The following is a 13,676-nucleotide window of genomic DNA, read 5'->3' on the forward strand; positions in this document are numbered from 1 at the left end:
AAAAAAATATTAAAATACTGTAATACATCAAACATTAAAAGCTTCCCTAAACAGGGCTGCCTTCAGATGTCTTCTAAAAGCCTGGTAGTAGTTGTTCTCTTTGACATCTGGTGGGAGGGTGTTCCACAGGGAGGGCGCCACCACCGAGAAGGCCCTCTGCCTGGTTCCCTGTAACCTCACTTCTCGCAGGGAGGGAACTGCCAGAAGGCTCTCGGAGCTGGACCTCAGTGTCCGGGCTGGACAATAGGGGTGGAGACGCTTCTTCGGATATACTGGACCAAGGTCATTTAGGGCTTTAAAGGTCAGCACCAACATTTTGAATTGTGCTCAGAAATATACTGGGAGCCAATGTAGGTCTTTCAGGACTGGTGTTATGTGGTCTCGGCGGCCGCTCCCAGTCACCACTCTGGCTGCCGCATTTTGGATTAATTGCAGTTTACGGGTCACCTTCAAAGGTAGCCCCACGTAGAGCGCATTGCAGTAGTCCAAGCGGGAGAGAACTAGAGCACGCACCACTCTGGCGAGACAGTCCGCAGGCAGGTAGGGTCTCATCCTGCGTACCAGATGGAGCTGCCCTGGACGCAGAACTGACCTGCGCCTCCATGGACAGCTGTGAGTCCAGAATGACTCCCAGGCTGCACACCTGGTCCTTCAGGGGCACAGTCACCCCATTCAGGACCAGGGAGTCCTCCACACCTGCCCGCCTCCTGTCCCCCCAAAACAGTACTTCTGTCTTGTCGGGATTCAACCTCAATCTGTTAGCCGCCATCCATCCTCCAACCGCCTCCAGGCACTCACACAGGACCTTCACCGCCTTCACTGGTTCTGATTAGAAAGAGAGGTAGAGCTGAGTATCATCCGCATGTCCTAGATGTGCAATGGGTGAAGCAGTGGCCCCTGATTCTACCACTCTGGAACATCTGTGATGAGGGGCATGAGGAATTCTGAGTGGCGGACCCCGAGGGAGTAGGAAGGGGCTCTCGCCCTATGAACCTTCACCTTCTCTGGGCTGTGGGCCCCGGGGCCCGGGGTGTGGGAGACCTGTGTGGGCTTCTTCAACCTCCCCAACATGGAGAAAGACGGGGGCCGACAGAGATAGACACTGGGGTCCGTGGTGTTGTAACGCCCCGGGCCGGGGGTCTGGGAGAGGTCTTCGGCGTAGCTCCCCTTGGCGTTCCAGCCACGGATGGTGAAGGATGGACTCGAGGGCTTGCTGGGCACCCGCGGGCCAAGCAGCGAGGGGAGGGTGTAGCTGTTGGGGGCCGGGACGGGGTCCACCAGGCGGCTTTTGGTGCGGGCCCCGATGGAAAAAGAAGGCGGTCTCTGCTGTGACGGAGGAGGGGCCCTCTCAGGGCTGTAGGCCCCCGGCCCAGGGGTCTGGGGCAGACCTGGAGGGAAAATACACACCACTGAACACAGCTTGGGCACAGAGGCAATGTGGTGTAGTGGTCAGAGAGCAGGAAGTACCTTAGCACAGAGCTGAATTGAGGAGTTGGAAGGGGTTGTGTGGGTCATACAGCCCAACCCCCAGCAATGCAGGAATCTTATGCCCAATGTGGGGCTCGAATTAAGGTAAAGGGACCCCTGACCATTAGGTCCAGTCGTGGCCAACTCTGGGGTTGCGGCGCTCATCTCGCTTTATTGGCCGAGGGAGCCGGCGTACAGCTTCCAGGTCATGTGGCCAGCAGGACTAAGCCGCTTCTGGCGAACCAGAGCAGCGCACGGAAACGCCGTTTACCTTCCCGCCGGAGTGGTACCTATTTGTCTACTTGCACTTTGACGTGCTTTCAAACTGCTAGGTTGGCAGGAGCAGGGACCGAGCAATGAGAGTTCACCCTGTCATGGGGATTTGAACCGCCGACCTTCTGATCGGCAAGTCCTAGGCTCTGTGGTTTAACCCACAGCGCCACCCGCGTCCCAGGAGTCGAATTATTACTAAGTAAAAAAAAAGGCAAATGACCCCTGGATGGTTAAGTCAAAGGTGACTATGGGGTTCTAAAAATCAGATAGTTGTTTATTTCCTTGACATCTGATGGGAGGGCGTTCCACAGGGCGGGTGCCACCACTGAGAAGGCCCTCTGCCTGGTTCCCTACAACCTCACTTCTCGCAGGGAGGGAACCGCCAGAAGGCCCTTGGCACTGGACCTCAGTGTCCGGGCAGAACGATGGGGGTGGAGACGCTCCTTCAGGTGTACTGGGCTGTTTAGGGCTTTCAAGGTCAGCACCAACACTTTGAATTGAGCTCGGAAAGTCCTGGGAGCCAATGGAGGTCTTTCAGGACCGGTGTTATGTGGTCTCGGCGACCCCTCCCCTTCACCAAATATCCATCTCAAGTGTAAAAAGCTGGGGTAAAGAGGTCTGCCGTTAGCGGTTTGCTGAAAGCGATAAGATGAAGATACTAGAAGCACTTTTGTGGGGAGATCTCCCACTTAGAGACCCTCTCCTGCAAGGCCAGCACCGCCTCAAGCCTCTGAGGGTGGAGGAATTGCTGATCACCAGAATTGGGCCCAGATGAGCACCAGAATTGGGCCCAGAAACAAACCGGCAGCCGGGTAAAGCTCATAGTCTAGCCGCTGCGTTTTGAACCCGCTGCAACTTTTATGCAGTCTCCGAGGGCAGCCCCAGCCTGACCGGCTCGCAGCAATCTAGTTGGTACCCAACCTCCCCTATATTGCATGCTCTCTGATTCATGGGTGTTTCAAAAGCCCGCCTGCCCCCTTACCTGGGGGTCTCGCTCTTGCCAGCATGGAGTAGGAAGGTCCCTTCGCCCGGCCAAAGCGCGTGAGTTCAGGGTGCACGAAGTAACACGGCCCAGGACTTGAATCCTTCAGGTCTACTGGAGAGGAGGAAAAACAACAACAGCGGATATACTAGAAACAGCAAAGGTCCGTATAGTTAAAGCTCTGGTTTTCCCAGTAGGGATGTATGGAAGTGAGAGCTGGACCATAAAGAAGGCTGATGGCCGAAGAATGGATGCTTTTGAATTCTGGTGCTGGAGGAGACTCTTGAGAGTCCCATGGACTGCAAGAAGATCAAACCTCTCCATTCGGAAGGAAATCAGCCCCGAGTGCTCACTGGAAGGACAGATCCTGAAGCAAAGTTCTTAACCCGAGCACGATTTCTGTTCTCATCCTGAAGCAAAGTTCTTAAACCGAGGTACTATTTCTGGGTAAGCGGAGTCTGTAACCTGAAGTGTATGTAACCCGAGGTACCACTGTATAAACTAAACAAGCTATAGCTTTGTTGTTGTTTAGTCGTTTAGTCATGTCCGACTCTTCGTGACCCCCTGGACCAGAGCACGCCAGGCTCTCCTGTCTTCCACTGCCTCCCGCAGTTTGGTCAGGCTCATGTTCGTAGCTTCGAGAACACTGTCCCACCACCTCGTCCTCTGTCGTCCCCTTCTCCCTGTGCCCTCCATCTTTCCCAACACCAGGGACTTTTCCAGGGAGTCTTCTCTTCTCATGAGGTGGCCAAAGTCTTGGAGCCTCAGGGCCCCACAAAAATTTAAAGGGGAAAAAACTGGATGTACCTTTCCAAAATATAAGATAAAAAAACAAATAAAATAAAACCTTCATACAGCAACAGTGTTTTGTGTTGTGTAGGCTCCTGTGATGTAGGTCATGGGCCTCTCCTGCTAGCCTGCTCCCTAAAATATCCCTGGTTTGCTCCTTTCTATATATAGGGTGCCTACATTCTGCATGGACTGCTTGTATTACCGTATAGCAGGGGTCAGCAAAGTTTATCTTGCCTGGGCTAGATCGGTCCTGCAGAGATCCCTTCAAGGGCACCTGCGATTTTCAGCACATGCGCAGACACAGACGCAATTTTCGAGTCCCCACCCTGTGCTGTGCCGATTTAGTGCAGCGCACGAATGGGCAGCTCAGTTCGGGGGGTGGCTCGTGGGCTGGTCAAACGACCTTTTTCCGGCTACACCAGAGCCAGTGCTGTGTAGTGGTTAAGAGCGGTGGACTCGTAATCTGGTGAACCGGGTTTGCGTCTCCGCTCCTCCACCTGCAGCTGCTGGGTGACCTTGGGCTAGTCACACTTCTCTGAAGTCTCTCAGCCCCACTCACCTCACAGAGTGTTTGTTGTGGGGGAGGAAGGGAAAGGAGAATGTTAGCCGCTTTGAGACTCCTTAAAGGGAGTGAAAGGCAGGATATCAAATCCAAACTCCTCCTCTTCTTCCGGCCCACGGGCCTTAGGTTGGTGACCCCTGCCATATAGCCTATATGGGAGATTGGCAGATAGCTGAGGTGAGGAATCTCCCATTCCCACCACCCTTCTGAGTAATACCCCTCCCCACCTTCTTCTCTATATAGAAGGATCTGGCAACTTCTGTTTCCGTATATCTGAAGAAGTGTGCATGCACACGAAAGCTCATACCAAGAACTAACTTAGTTGGTCTTTAAGGTGCTACTGGAAGGAATTTTTTTTAAAGTTGGATACTGTTTGTGGCAAAGGCTGCCAAGTGCAGAGAGACGTCTGTGGGCCCCATCTCTGAAAATTGTCATGGAGACTTGAATCCTGACAGCTATTCATGCCACCTGTCAAATGTTCATCGCGTCTCCATTGCAGTCATGTTCATTTGTTTTATAAGCAAAGCTCCGTTAACTTTGAGAACATGTACATCCCTTTATTCCTCTTCATGTGCTAATTTTAACCGTGCCTTCTGCGGATTTAGGAAAGTTTTGCCTGTGCTTCGTCGCTTCATCCTGCTGCGCTGCTTAGAATCATAGAATAGAATCATAGAGTTGGAATAGACCACAAGGGCCATCGAGTCCAACCCCCTGCCAAGCAGGAAACACCATCAGAGCACTCCTGACATATGGTTGTCAAGCCTCTGCTTAAAGACCTCCAAAGTAGGAGACTCCACCACACTCCTTGGCAGCAAATTCCACTGTCAAACAGCTCTTACTGTCAGGAAGTTCTTCCTAATGTTTAGGTGGAATCTTCTTTCTTGTAGTTTGGATCCATTGCTCCGTGTCCGCTTCTCTGGAGCAGCAGAAAACAACCTTTCTCCCTCCTCTATGTGACATCCTTTTATATATTTGAACATGGCTATCATATCACCCCTTAAGTGCTCTTCTGTTCTGACTTTGGAGACAATGCACACACGTTCCACACATTCCAGCACATCTGTCCACATCTGGACACCCCATTTAAACTTCCTGGAAGAAATATTCAAAAGCATTTTGGAAGTTTCCCAGCCTGTTGCATGGCTGGTACCACTGCTGCATCTGAATATTTGTGTGTGCGTGTGTGTGTGTGTGTGTGTGTGTGTGTGTGTGTGTGTGTGTGTGTTATTTAGAAGCGGCCATGTGGGTAAGATGGCCTCAGTAGGGCCCTCTCTAAGCATGCCCCTCCTCCTTGACACTGTAATAATAATAATAATAATAATAATAATAATAATAATAATAATAATAATAATTTATTTATACCCCGCCCATCTGGCTGGGTTTCCCCAGCCACTCTGGGCAGCTTCCAACAAAACACTAAAATACAATAACCTATTAAACATTAAAAGCTTCCCTAAACAGGGCTGCCTTCAGATGTCTTCTAAAAGTTTGGTAGTTGTTGTTCTCTTTGACATCTGGTGGGAGGGCGTTCCACAGGGCGGGTGCCACCACCGAGAAGGCCCTCTGCCTGGTTCCCTGTAACTTCACTTTTCACAGGGAGGGAACCGCCAGAAGGCCCTCGGAGCTGGACCTCAGTGTCCGGGCAGAACGATGGGGGTGGAGACGCTCCTTCAGGTATACTGGGCTGAGGCTGTTTAGGGCTTTTAGATGAATTCTGCTGGATCAAACTTCATTACCCAGATCACCTGGAAAAGTGTGTGTGTGCGTACACACATGTGCATGTGAAAGCACCTCACAAATGGCTGTTAATCACTGCAAACAACTGCCACCCACCCACTCAAGCAACAACAGCCCATATAGAAGCCACAACCTCAAGCATTGCTCTTTTACCTTACAGGTAACCACTCTGCAGTTCAACTACTCACGTCTGTTTTTCACCCTCTGGTGGAAGGAGTAAGCTGGACTGGTGAATCGAGTGTAGTCGTGGTTGACAAACCCAACTGTGGGGGGCAAGGTGTAGCATCCCGGTCCGGGGCCTGGCATGGTATATGAAGAGGGGGGGGAAAACATTTTAGAAACAGGTTTCAGTGACTAAGAATGTGCCCAGCAGGACTAAACCACTTCTGGCACAACAGGACACCGTGACAGAAACCAGAGTGCATGGAGACACCGTTTACCTTCCAGCTGCAGTGGTACCTATTTATCTACTTGCACTGGTGTGCTTTCGAACTGCAAGGTTGGCAGGAGCTGGGACGGAGCAACGGGAGCTCATCCCGTCACAGGGATTCGAACTGCTGACCTTCTGATCTGCAAGCGCAAGAGGCTCAGTGGTTTAGACTATAACGCCACCCGCGTCTTTGGAATGTTGCTGTTGTTGCTTAGTCGATTCGTCGTGTCCGACTCTTCGTGACCCCCTGGACCAGAGCATGCCAGGCCCTCCTGTCTTCCACTGCCTCCCACAGTTTGGTCAAACTCATGATGGTAGCTTCAAGAACACTGTCCCACCATCTCGTCCTCCGTCGTCCCCTTCTCCTTGCGCCCTCCATCTTTCCCAACATCAGGGTCTTTTCCAGGGAGTCTTCTCTTCTCCTGAGGTGGCCAAAGTCTTGGAGCCTCAGCTTCAGGATCTGTCCTTCCAGTGAGCACTCAGGGCTGATTTCCTTCAGAATGGAGAGGTTTGATCTTCTTGCAGTCCATGGGACTCTCAAGAGTCTCCTCCAGCACCAGAATTCAAAAGCATCCATTCTTTGGCGATCAGCCTTCTTTATGGTCCAGCTCTCACTTCCATACATCCCTACTGGGAAAACCATGGCTTTAACTTGGCAACAAAGGTCTTTGGAATAGGTCTTTGGAATAGGTGAGTGTTCTTCAGCTGTGTTCCTGCCACTGCTAACACCCCTCACTGCCGAAAGGCTTTCTAGAGACTTTCTCCTTCCCTCGGAGAATGTCAGCAAAACACCTTCCCGTCCCTGCTGCCCGCAATTCCTCTGCCCCACAAATTACAACAGAGAATCCAGAACAGCCTATTATCACACGCAGCTCTATCTTTGTACGGCGCTCTCGCCAAAAACCTGGAAAAGGCACACATTTGATTCCTGCAGCAGGGGGAAACAGGGTGGGCCTCCCCAGTCACCCCACGTGGACCCCAGGAGCTTTTAGAGGCACATATTGCGCTGTTGATTATCATATTGACAAGCTCCTTTCAGGCTTCTGACGAACTCGGCAGTTCCTAGAGCTGCGTTTGGTAGAAACTTTGGGCTCGTAACATCCGTGCAGCTGTCATTGCATACATAAAAAGTCTTTTCTGGTCCTTTGGGGTATCAGTACCTACAACTCCTAATAAAAAAAGCTTCTGTCTTTTTAATATACAGTGGTGCCTCTGGTTAGGGACACAGGTGGCACTGTGGGTTAAAACACAGAGCTTAGGGCTTGCCGATCAGAAGGTCAGCGGTTCGAATCCCCGCAACGGGGTGAGCTCCTGTTGCTCGGTCCCTGCTCCTGCCCACCTAGCAGTTCGAAAGCACATCAAAGTGCAAGTAGATAAATAGGTACAGCTCCGGCGGGAAGGTAAACGGCATTTCCGTGCGCTGCTCTGGTTCGCCAGAAGCGGCTTAGTCCTGCTGGCCACATGACCCGGAAGCTGTACGCCGGCTCCCTCGGCCAGTAAAGCGAGATGAGCGCCGCAACCCCAGAGTCGGCCACGACTGGACCTAAGGGTCAGGGGTCCCTTTACCTTTATGTTCAGTATAAACAAAGTAAGCAATGGTCTTCCATACCCGTCTCGCGAGCAGCAATCGCTGGCGTCTTTTTCAGTCCAGAGTCTTCCATCTTGGATCCGCAAATATGGTGTTCGTCGGGGGTCAATAATGCTTTCTTGTGTCTGTCCTCCCAACCCAGGAAAAACACACACACTCACACCCTTCTTGCCAGTACGACACAAATGTTTTGGCATTTGCACGCGTAGGGAATAGTTTCTTTCTCTCTCCAGGTGGACCGGCCCACGATGAGGAAGAAGAGAAGCGACTTTGCGCCTGCTCACGTCTCACTGTCAGGGACGGCGAGATGTCATTCGGGTTGCCGGCGATCTGCCGATAAAAGGATGCTCTGAAAGGGGATACGCGGCAGGTGGCCGGAGAGAGATTGTCTCTGTAAATGTATCTTCCCGATCTTTCCGAAGAGAGCGATAGGGTGGCACAAAAGGAACGCTGGCACAGACAGCTGAAATGCCCTCGGGGAGCTGTGCTGCTCCATGTTTCTAGACGTTGCGCTCGTGAAATGCTTCTGCTGGGTGAGCGGCAGGTAAACAAAGAGAACGTCAAAAGAGCTCCCTGCTGGATCAAGCCAACGGGCCACCAACTCCGGCATTCTGAAGACGCCATCACCATCACTCTCCATGCTGCTCTGTCTCATCTGGAGCGGCTGGGGAATTATGTGAGGCTGCTGTTTGTGGATTTTAGCTCTGCTTTTAATACTATCCTCCCCCATAGACTGGTGTCCAAGCTAGAGACGATTGGACTCCCTAACTCCACCTGTCTCTGGGTTTTGGATTTTTTGTCAGAACGTTCTCAGAGGGTTAGAGTAGGGTCACATGTGTCCACAGCCCTCAGCCTTAACACCGGCTCACCACAGGGTTGCATGTTGAGTCCCCTGCTCTATGCTCTCTATACGTATGACTGTACAGCCATCTATTCCAGCAACAAAATCATCAAGTTTGCTGATGACACTACGGTGGTGGGGCTCATTTCGGGAGGGGATGAGTCCGCCTATCGGGACGAGGTGGAGCGGCTCTGTGTTTGGTGTGGAGAGAACAATCTGGCTCTCAATACGGCTAAGACCAAGGAATTGGTGGTGGATTACAGGGGAAAAAAGGCGGACATTCAGCCCTTGTATATCAACGGGGAACGGGTGGAGAGGGTGGCGGAATTCAGGTTTTTGGGAGTGACTATGGATCAGGGCATGACTTGGAGCGCAAATACCACTGCTCTGGTGAAGAAGGCCCAGCAGAGAATTTATTTCCTCAGACTTTTAAAAAAGAACAATCTGAGTGAGAGACTGCTGGTGTCCTTCTACCGAGGCTCCATAGAAAGCATACTTACATATTGTATTTGTGCTTGGTTCTCCAGTTGTACAGCTAGGGAGAGGAAGGTGCTCCAGAAGGTCATAACCACAGCCCAAAGGATTATTGGTCAACCTCTCCCAACTTTGGAAGAACTGTACGGTTCCCGTTGCCTTAGGAAAGCAAACAATATCCTGCGGGATCCATCTCACCCGGGACATAGTTTGTTTGCACTACTGCCTTCTGGCAGGAGGTATAGAAACATCAAGTCTAGGACAAATAGACTGAAAAACAGTTTTTATCCAAGAGCTGTGGCCTTTTTGAATGCTGTAACTCGATAGTGAGACCGGGGAGTTTGATGGGTGTGGGTGTGGGTGTGGCTGGAAGGTGGTTTGTTGGTTGTTGCTGTTGTTTTGTTTTTGTTGTTTTTAAGGGTTGGCATCCAATTTCGTTGCACTTGTGCAATGCTGCACTAGTGTAATGACAATAAAGAATCTATCTATCTATCTATTCTCTTCTCACAGTGCCTGGGGGGAAACCCACAGCAGGATTCGAACACAGCTCTCGCCTCCTGCGGTTTCCGGCAACTGGAATTTGGAAGACTTGGCGCCCCCAACTGCGGAGGCAAAAGAGAGGTGTTGGGAGCAAGTCCGCAATAACTCGCAAGATGTCGGCGAAGTTAACTATTCAAAGAAACAAAACAACTGAGGGCATGTGAGCACAATAACTCTTCCCCAACGAGGCCGTTGTGAAGGTGAAGGTCTCCGCCTTGCCACTGCTCTCTACGTCCCTTGGGATGTGGGTGGCGCTGTGGTCTAAACCGCTGAGCCTCTTGGGCTTGCCGATCGGAAGGTCGGCGGTTCGAATCCCATTGCTCTGTCTCAGCTCCTGCCAACCTAGCAGTCCGAAAGCACGCCAGCGCAAGTAGATAAATAGGTACCGCTCTGGTGGGAAGGTAAACGGCGTTTCCGTGCGCTCTGGTTTCCGTCACGGTGTCCAGTTGTGCCAGAAGCGGTTTAGTCCTGCTGGCCACATGACTCAGAAAGCTGTCTGTGGACAAACGCTGGCTCCCTCGGCCTGAAAGCGAGATGAGTGCCGCAACCCCATAGTCACTTTTGACTGGACTTAACTGTCCAGGGGTCCTTTCCTTTTTTACCTAAGTCCCTTCCTTCCCCAGTTTCTTTCCGAGAAATCTGAGGCTCCTTCGTCTTGCCTGTCTTTGCTCTGCCCTCTTCATGCCTCTTCTGATTCCGGGACACATGGAAGGGGGGAGAGCTGGTCATAGCAGGAAGAGGCGAACCAACCTGACCCATGCCTACTTTGTTGCAGAGATGCCTGCTCTTCATTTGACAGAAATGGACACAAAACTGATCAGTGGTGTTCAGAGAAGACCTTGTTCGCATCGAGCAATAAACCTGTGAGAGAAATTGATTGGTTTCATTGATTATTGGCACGCCCCCAGCCTAGATTCGCATCTTGTCTTTCGACAAAGTTTCAAGGCAGCTACCAATCAAATTCACATCGCGGCTATTGCGCTAAACGGGAGAAATCTATTTTTGTAATTGATGTCCACCTTTTCTTTAAAAAAAGAGGATTATATCACATGTCTAGTCTTGTTGCACTAATGGAGGGATGCAAAGGTTCGGGGGAGACAAAAGGTTGTTTATTATCATCATCATTATTGATTGTATATAAGTCTCCATGGAAGCCTTGCAGCGTCGGGCAAAAACACATAATTTCTGGCTTATACCCTGCTCTGCCTTCATGAGGGAAGCCCAAAGAAAATTGGGAGTTGGAGAGTGGGGAATATTAACAAAGAATCAATGTTACTCAATGTAATCCAAGAGAGGCAGTGCTGAATAATGGTTGGAGCAGGGGTGGGGAAACTTATTTCCATGCAGGGGCCATATTGCCTTGTATGGAACCTTCTGAGGGCCACATGCCCTGGTGGGCAGAGCCAGAGGCCAAAGGAGGCGGGCCAATGGGTGTGGCTTTTGTACTGTTCGACCAAAGTTGTTGAAGCTTTCAAGCTTTTTCTAAGCCACATCTGGGAAATTTTGGACGTATGACAACCCTAGAGAGGAGGGGAGATTTCAGTGGGGGGCGGATTCAGCATGGATGACTCCTTACCTCGCTAGCTAAGACTCCAAACACCTACCCCCAACCCCAGGCCTGCGAAACCAAGCAATACGGTTCTGAGTTCAAGTTGCGGCAAACTGCAGTAGGGGAGAGTTACTGGATGGCTACCGTGAGAATATGGTGGACTAGAGGGGCTTGTTTTCAGGTTTCTGTACATTCTTATATCAGCAGCCACCTAGCGCCCTAATGGGACACGGGTGGCACTGTGGGTTAAACCACAGAGCCTAGGACTTGCCGATCAGAAGGTCGGTGGTTCGAATCCCGGCAACGGGGTGAGCTCCCATTGCTCGGTCCCTGCTCCTGCCAACCTAGAAGTTTGAAAGCACGTCAAAGTGCAAGTAGATAAATAGGTACCGCTTCGGCGGGAAGGTAAACAGCGTTTCCATGCGCTGCTCTGGTTCGCCAGAAGTGGCTTAGTCCTGCTGGCCACATGACCCAGAAGCTGTACGCCGGCTCCCTCGGCCAATAAAGCGAGATGAGCGCCGCAACCCCAGAGTCAGCCACGACTGGACCTAATGGTCAGGGGTCCCTTTACCTTTAGCGCCCTAATATTATTGATACTGGGGTAGAGGGAGAGATCGTCCTCTTTATCAAATCGGATGCTAACCGATCTGCGGCGTGATCTCTTACGCCATTCCTTCATTTATTTATTTTGACATTTACGCCTCCCTTGTTATGCCTAATGATTTCCTTCTGAAAGATCTGCTCCTGTTTCAGCTCACCAACTGCCGGCGTGATGCCGCCCCAGCTCTAATTTAATTCTAATTACTGCTATTAATGCTAATTAGGACCACTAATACTTGGCACAGATATAGAACTTTTTAAAGTGCTTCGCATGCATTCCGTTAGGAAGCTCATTACACCGTCCTTATAAGGTGACTGTTTCTCTTGCAAACGGGCTTGAGCTCTGCCTGTTTTAGGATCTCATTTGGCCCAGACCTTGTTGTTGTTGAGTCGTTTAGTCATGTCCGACTCTTCGTGACCCCCTGGACCAGAGCACACCAGGCACTCCTGTCTTCCACCGCCTCCCGCAGTTTGGTCAAACTCATGCTGGCACCTTCGAGAACACTGTCCCACCATCTCGTCCTCCGTCGTCCCCTTCTCCTTGCGCCCTCCATCTTCCCCAACACCAGGGTATTTTCCAGGGAGTCTTCTCTTCTCCTGAGGTGGCCAAAGTCTTGGAGCCTCTGCTTCAGGATCTGTCCTTCCAGTGAGCACTCAAGGCTGATTTCCTTAAGAATGGAGAGGTTTGATCTTCTTGCAGTCCATGGGACTCTCAAGAGTCTCCTCCAGCACCAGAATTCAAAAGCATCCATTCTTCGGCGATCGGCCTTCTTGATGGTCCAGCTCTCACTTCCATACATCCCTACTGGGAAAACCATGGCTTGAACTAGACGGACCTTTGCTGGCAAGGTGATGTCTCTGCTTTTTAAAATGCTGTCTAGGTTTGTCATTGCTTTTCTCCCAAGAAGCAGGCGTCTTTTAATTTCGTGGCTGCTGTCACCATCTGCAGTGATCCTGAAGCCCAAGAAAGTAAAATCTCTCACTGCCTCCATTTCTTCCCCTTCTATTTGCCAGGAGGTGATGGGCCCAGTGGCCATGATCTTTGTTTTTTGGATGTTGAGCTTCAGACCATATTTTGCGCTCTCCTCTTTCACCCTCATTAAAAGGTTCTTTTAACATCTGGGAGGAGCCAACACCAAAAAGGCCCTCTCTCGTGTCCCCACCCAACGCACTTGAAGATCTTAGAGCCCAGGCAGGGAGAATAATGCTCTTTCTGACAGCCTGGGCACCAAGTCGTTTTTGGCCAAGCTGGCTGTGGCTGGTGAGGAGTTTGGAGTCCAGCAGGATATGGAGGCGGGGGCACTGACTTGGGGAACCCCGGTCCCCCCTCCTTCCCCGCCCCGCCAAACCTACCGAGCATCTTCCAATTAGCAGCTTCGTCAGCGTTGACGCCAATCTACTGAAAGAAAACCTCGCGCCGAGCCCTCGGAAACTTCACCCCCGGGGGCATTCATTAAAAGTTTTAAAACACCTTTCTCTAGTGGTGTGCTCCCCTCCTCTCTTCTCTCGACTTGGGCTCTGGCGTTGCTGCCAATTTAGCTAATTGGAAGGCTTGAGGCCTGACAGGCGGCCGACGTTCCTTATCCTCTGGCATTCTTTGTCCTGCGGGCCCGACGTGGCAGATTCGGTAGCCGACTCCCGTTGCCACTGCTTCTAGTGAAGTCAACTTGAAGCCACTCTCTGTGTGTGTGTTTTTCTCACCTTGTTTACTTATTAAAGGGGAATATAGGCAGCGGATCTTCCCCCGCTATTAAGCTGGTTAATTTTGAGGTTAGACTCATCGCAGAGGCTGGCATAGCAGGTGGAATGGCGGCTGTCTTCAGGTATCCCCCTGCTGCCCA

General features: G+C 51.2%; 1 protein-coding gene across 1 annotated transcript; it reads right to left on the reverse strand.

Moving 5' to 3' along the window:
• Positions 1-478: 478 nt before the first annotated feature.
• CIMAP1D (CIMAP1 family member D) lies at positions 479-7,968 on the reverse strand. Its single transcript, XM_082206717.1, has 4 exons — positions 7,853-7,968; positions 6,002-6,112; positions 2,723-2,836; positions 479-1,388 (listed from the first exon to the last, which is right to left on the reverse strand). The coding sequence occupies exons 1-4, from the start codon at positions 7,902-7,904 to the stop codon at positions 904-906; spliced, it is 762 nt and encodes a 253-aa protein (XP_082062843.1). The 5' UTR covers positions 7,905-7,968; the 3' UTR covers positions 479-903.
• Positions 7,969-13,676: the final 5,708 nt, after the last annotated feature.

The sequence above is a fragment of the Podarcis vaucheri genome (genome assembly GCF_965113315.1).
Source record: "Podarcis vaucheri genome assembly, chromosome: 18".
In the NCBI taxonomy this organism is placed as follows: domain Eukaryota; kingdom Metazoa; phylum Chordata; class Lepidosauria; order Squamata; family Lacertidae; genus Podarcis; species Podarcis vaucheri.

What these genes read in the sequence shown, in the direction of transcription:
- CIMAP1D (XM_082206717.1), bottom strand. Translation starts at nt 7,904, where the DNA reads ATGGAAGACTCTGGACTGAAAAAGACGCCAGCGATTGCTGCTCGCGAG. An exon ending in CCAGAGGGTGAAAAACAGAC is followed by an intron (nt 2,837 to 6,001) that starts GTGAGTAGTTGA and finishes CCTCCTCTCCAG; the next exon opens with TAGACCTGAAGGATTCAAGT. An exon ending in GGCAAGAGCGAGACCCCCAG is followed by an intron (nt 1,389 to 2,722) that starts GTAAGGGGGCAG and finishes TTTTCCCTCCAG; the next exon opens with GTCTGCCCCAGACCCCTGGG.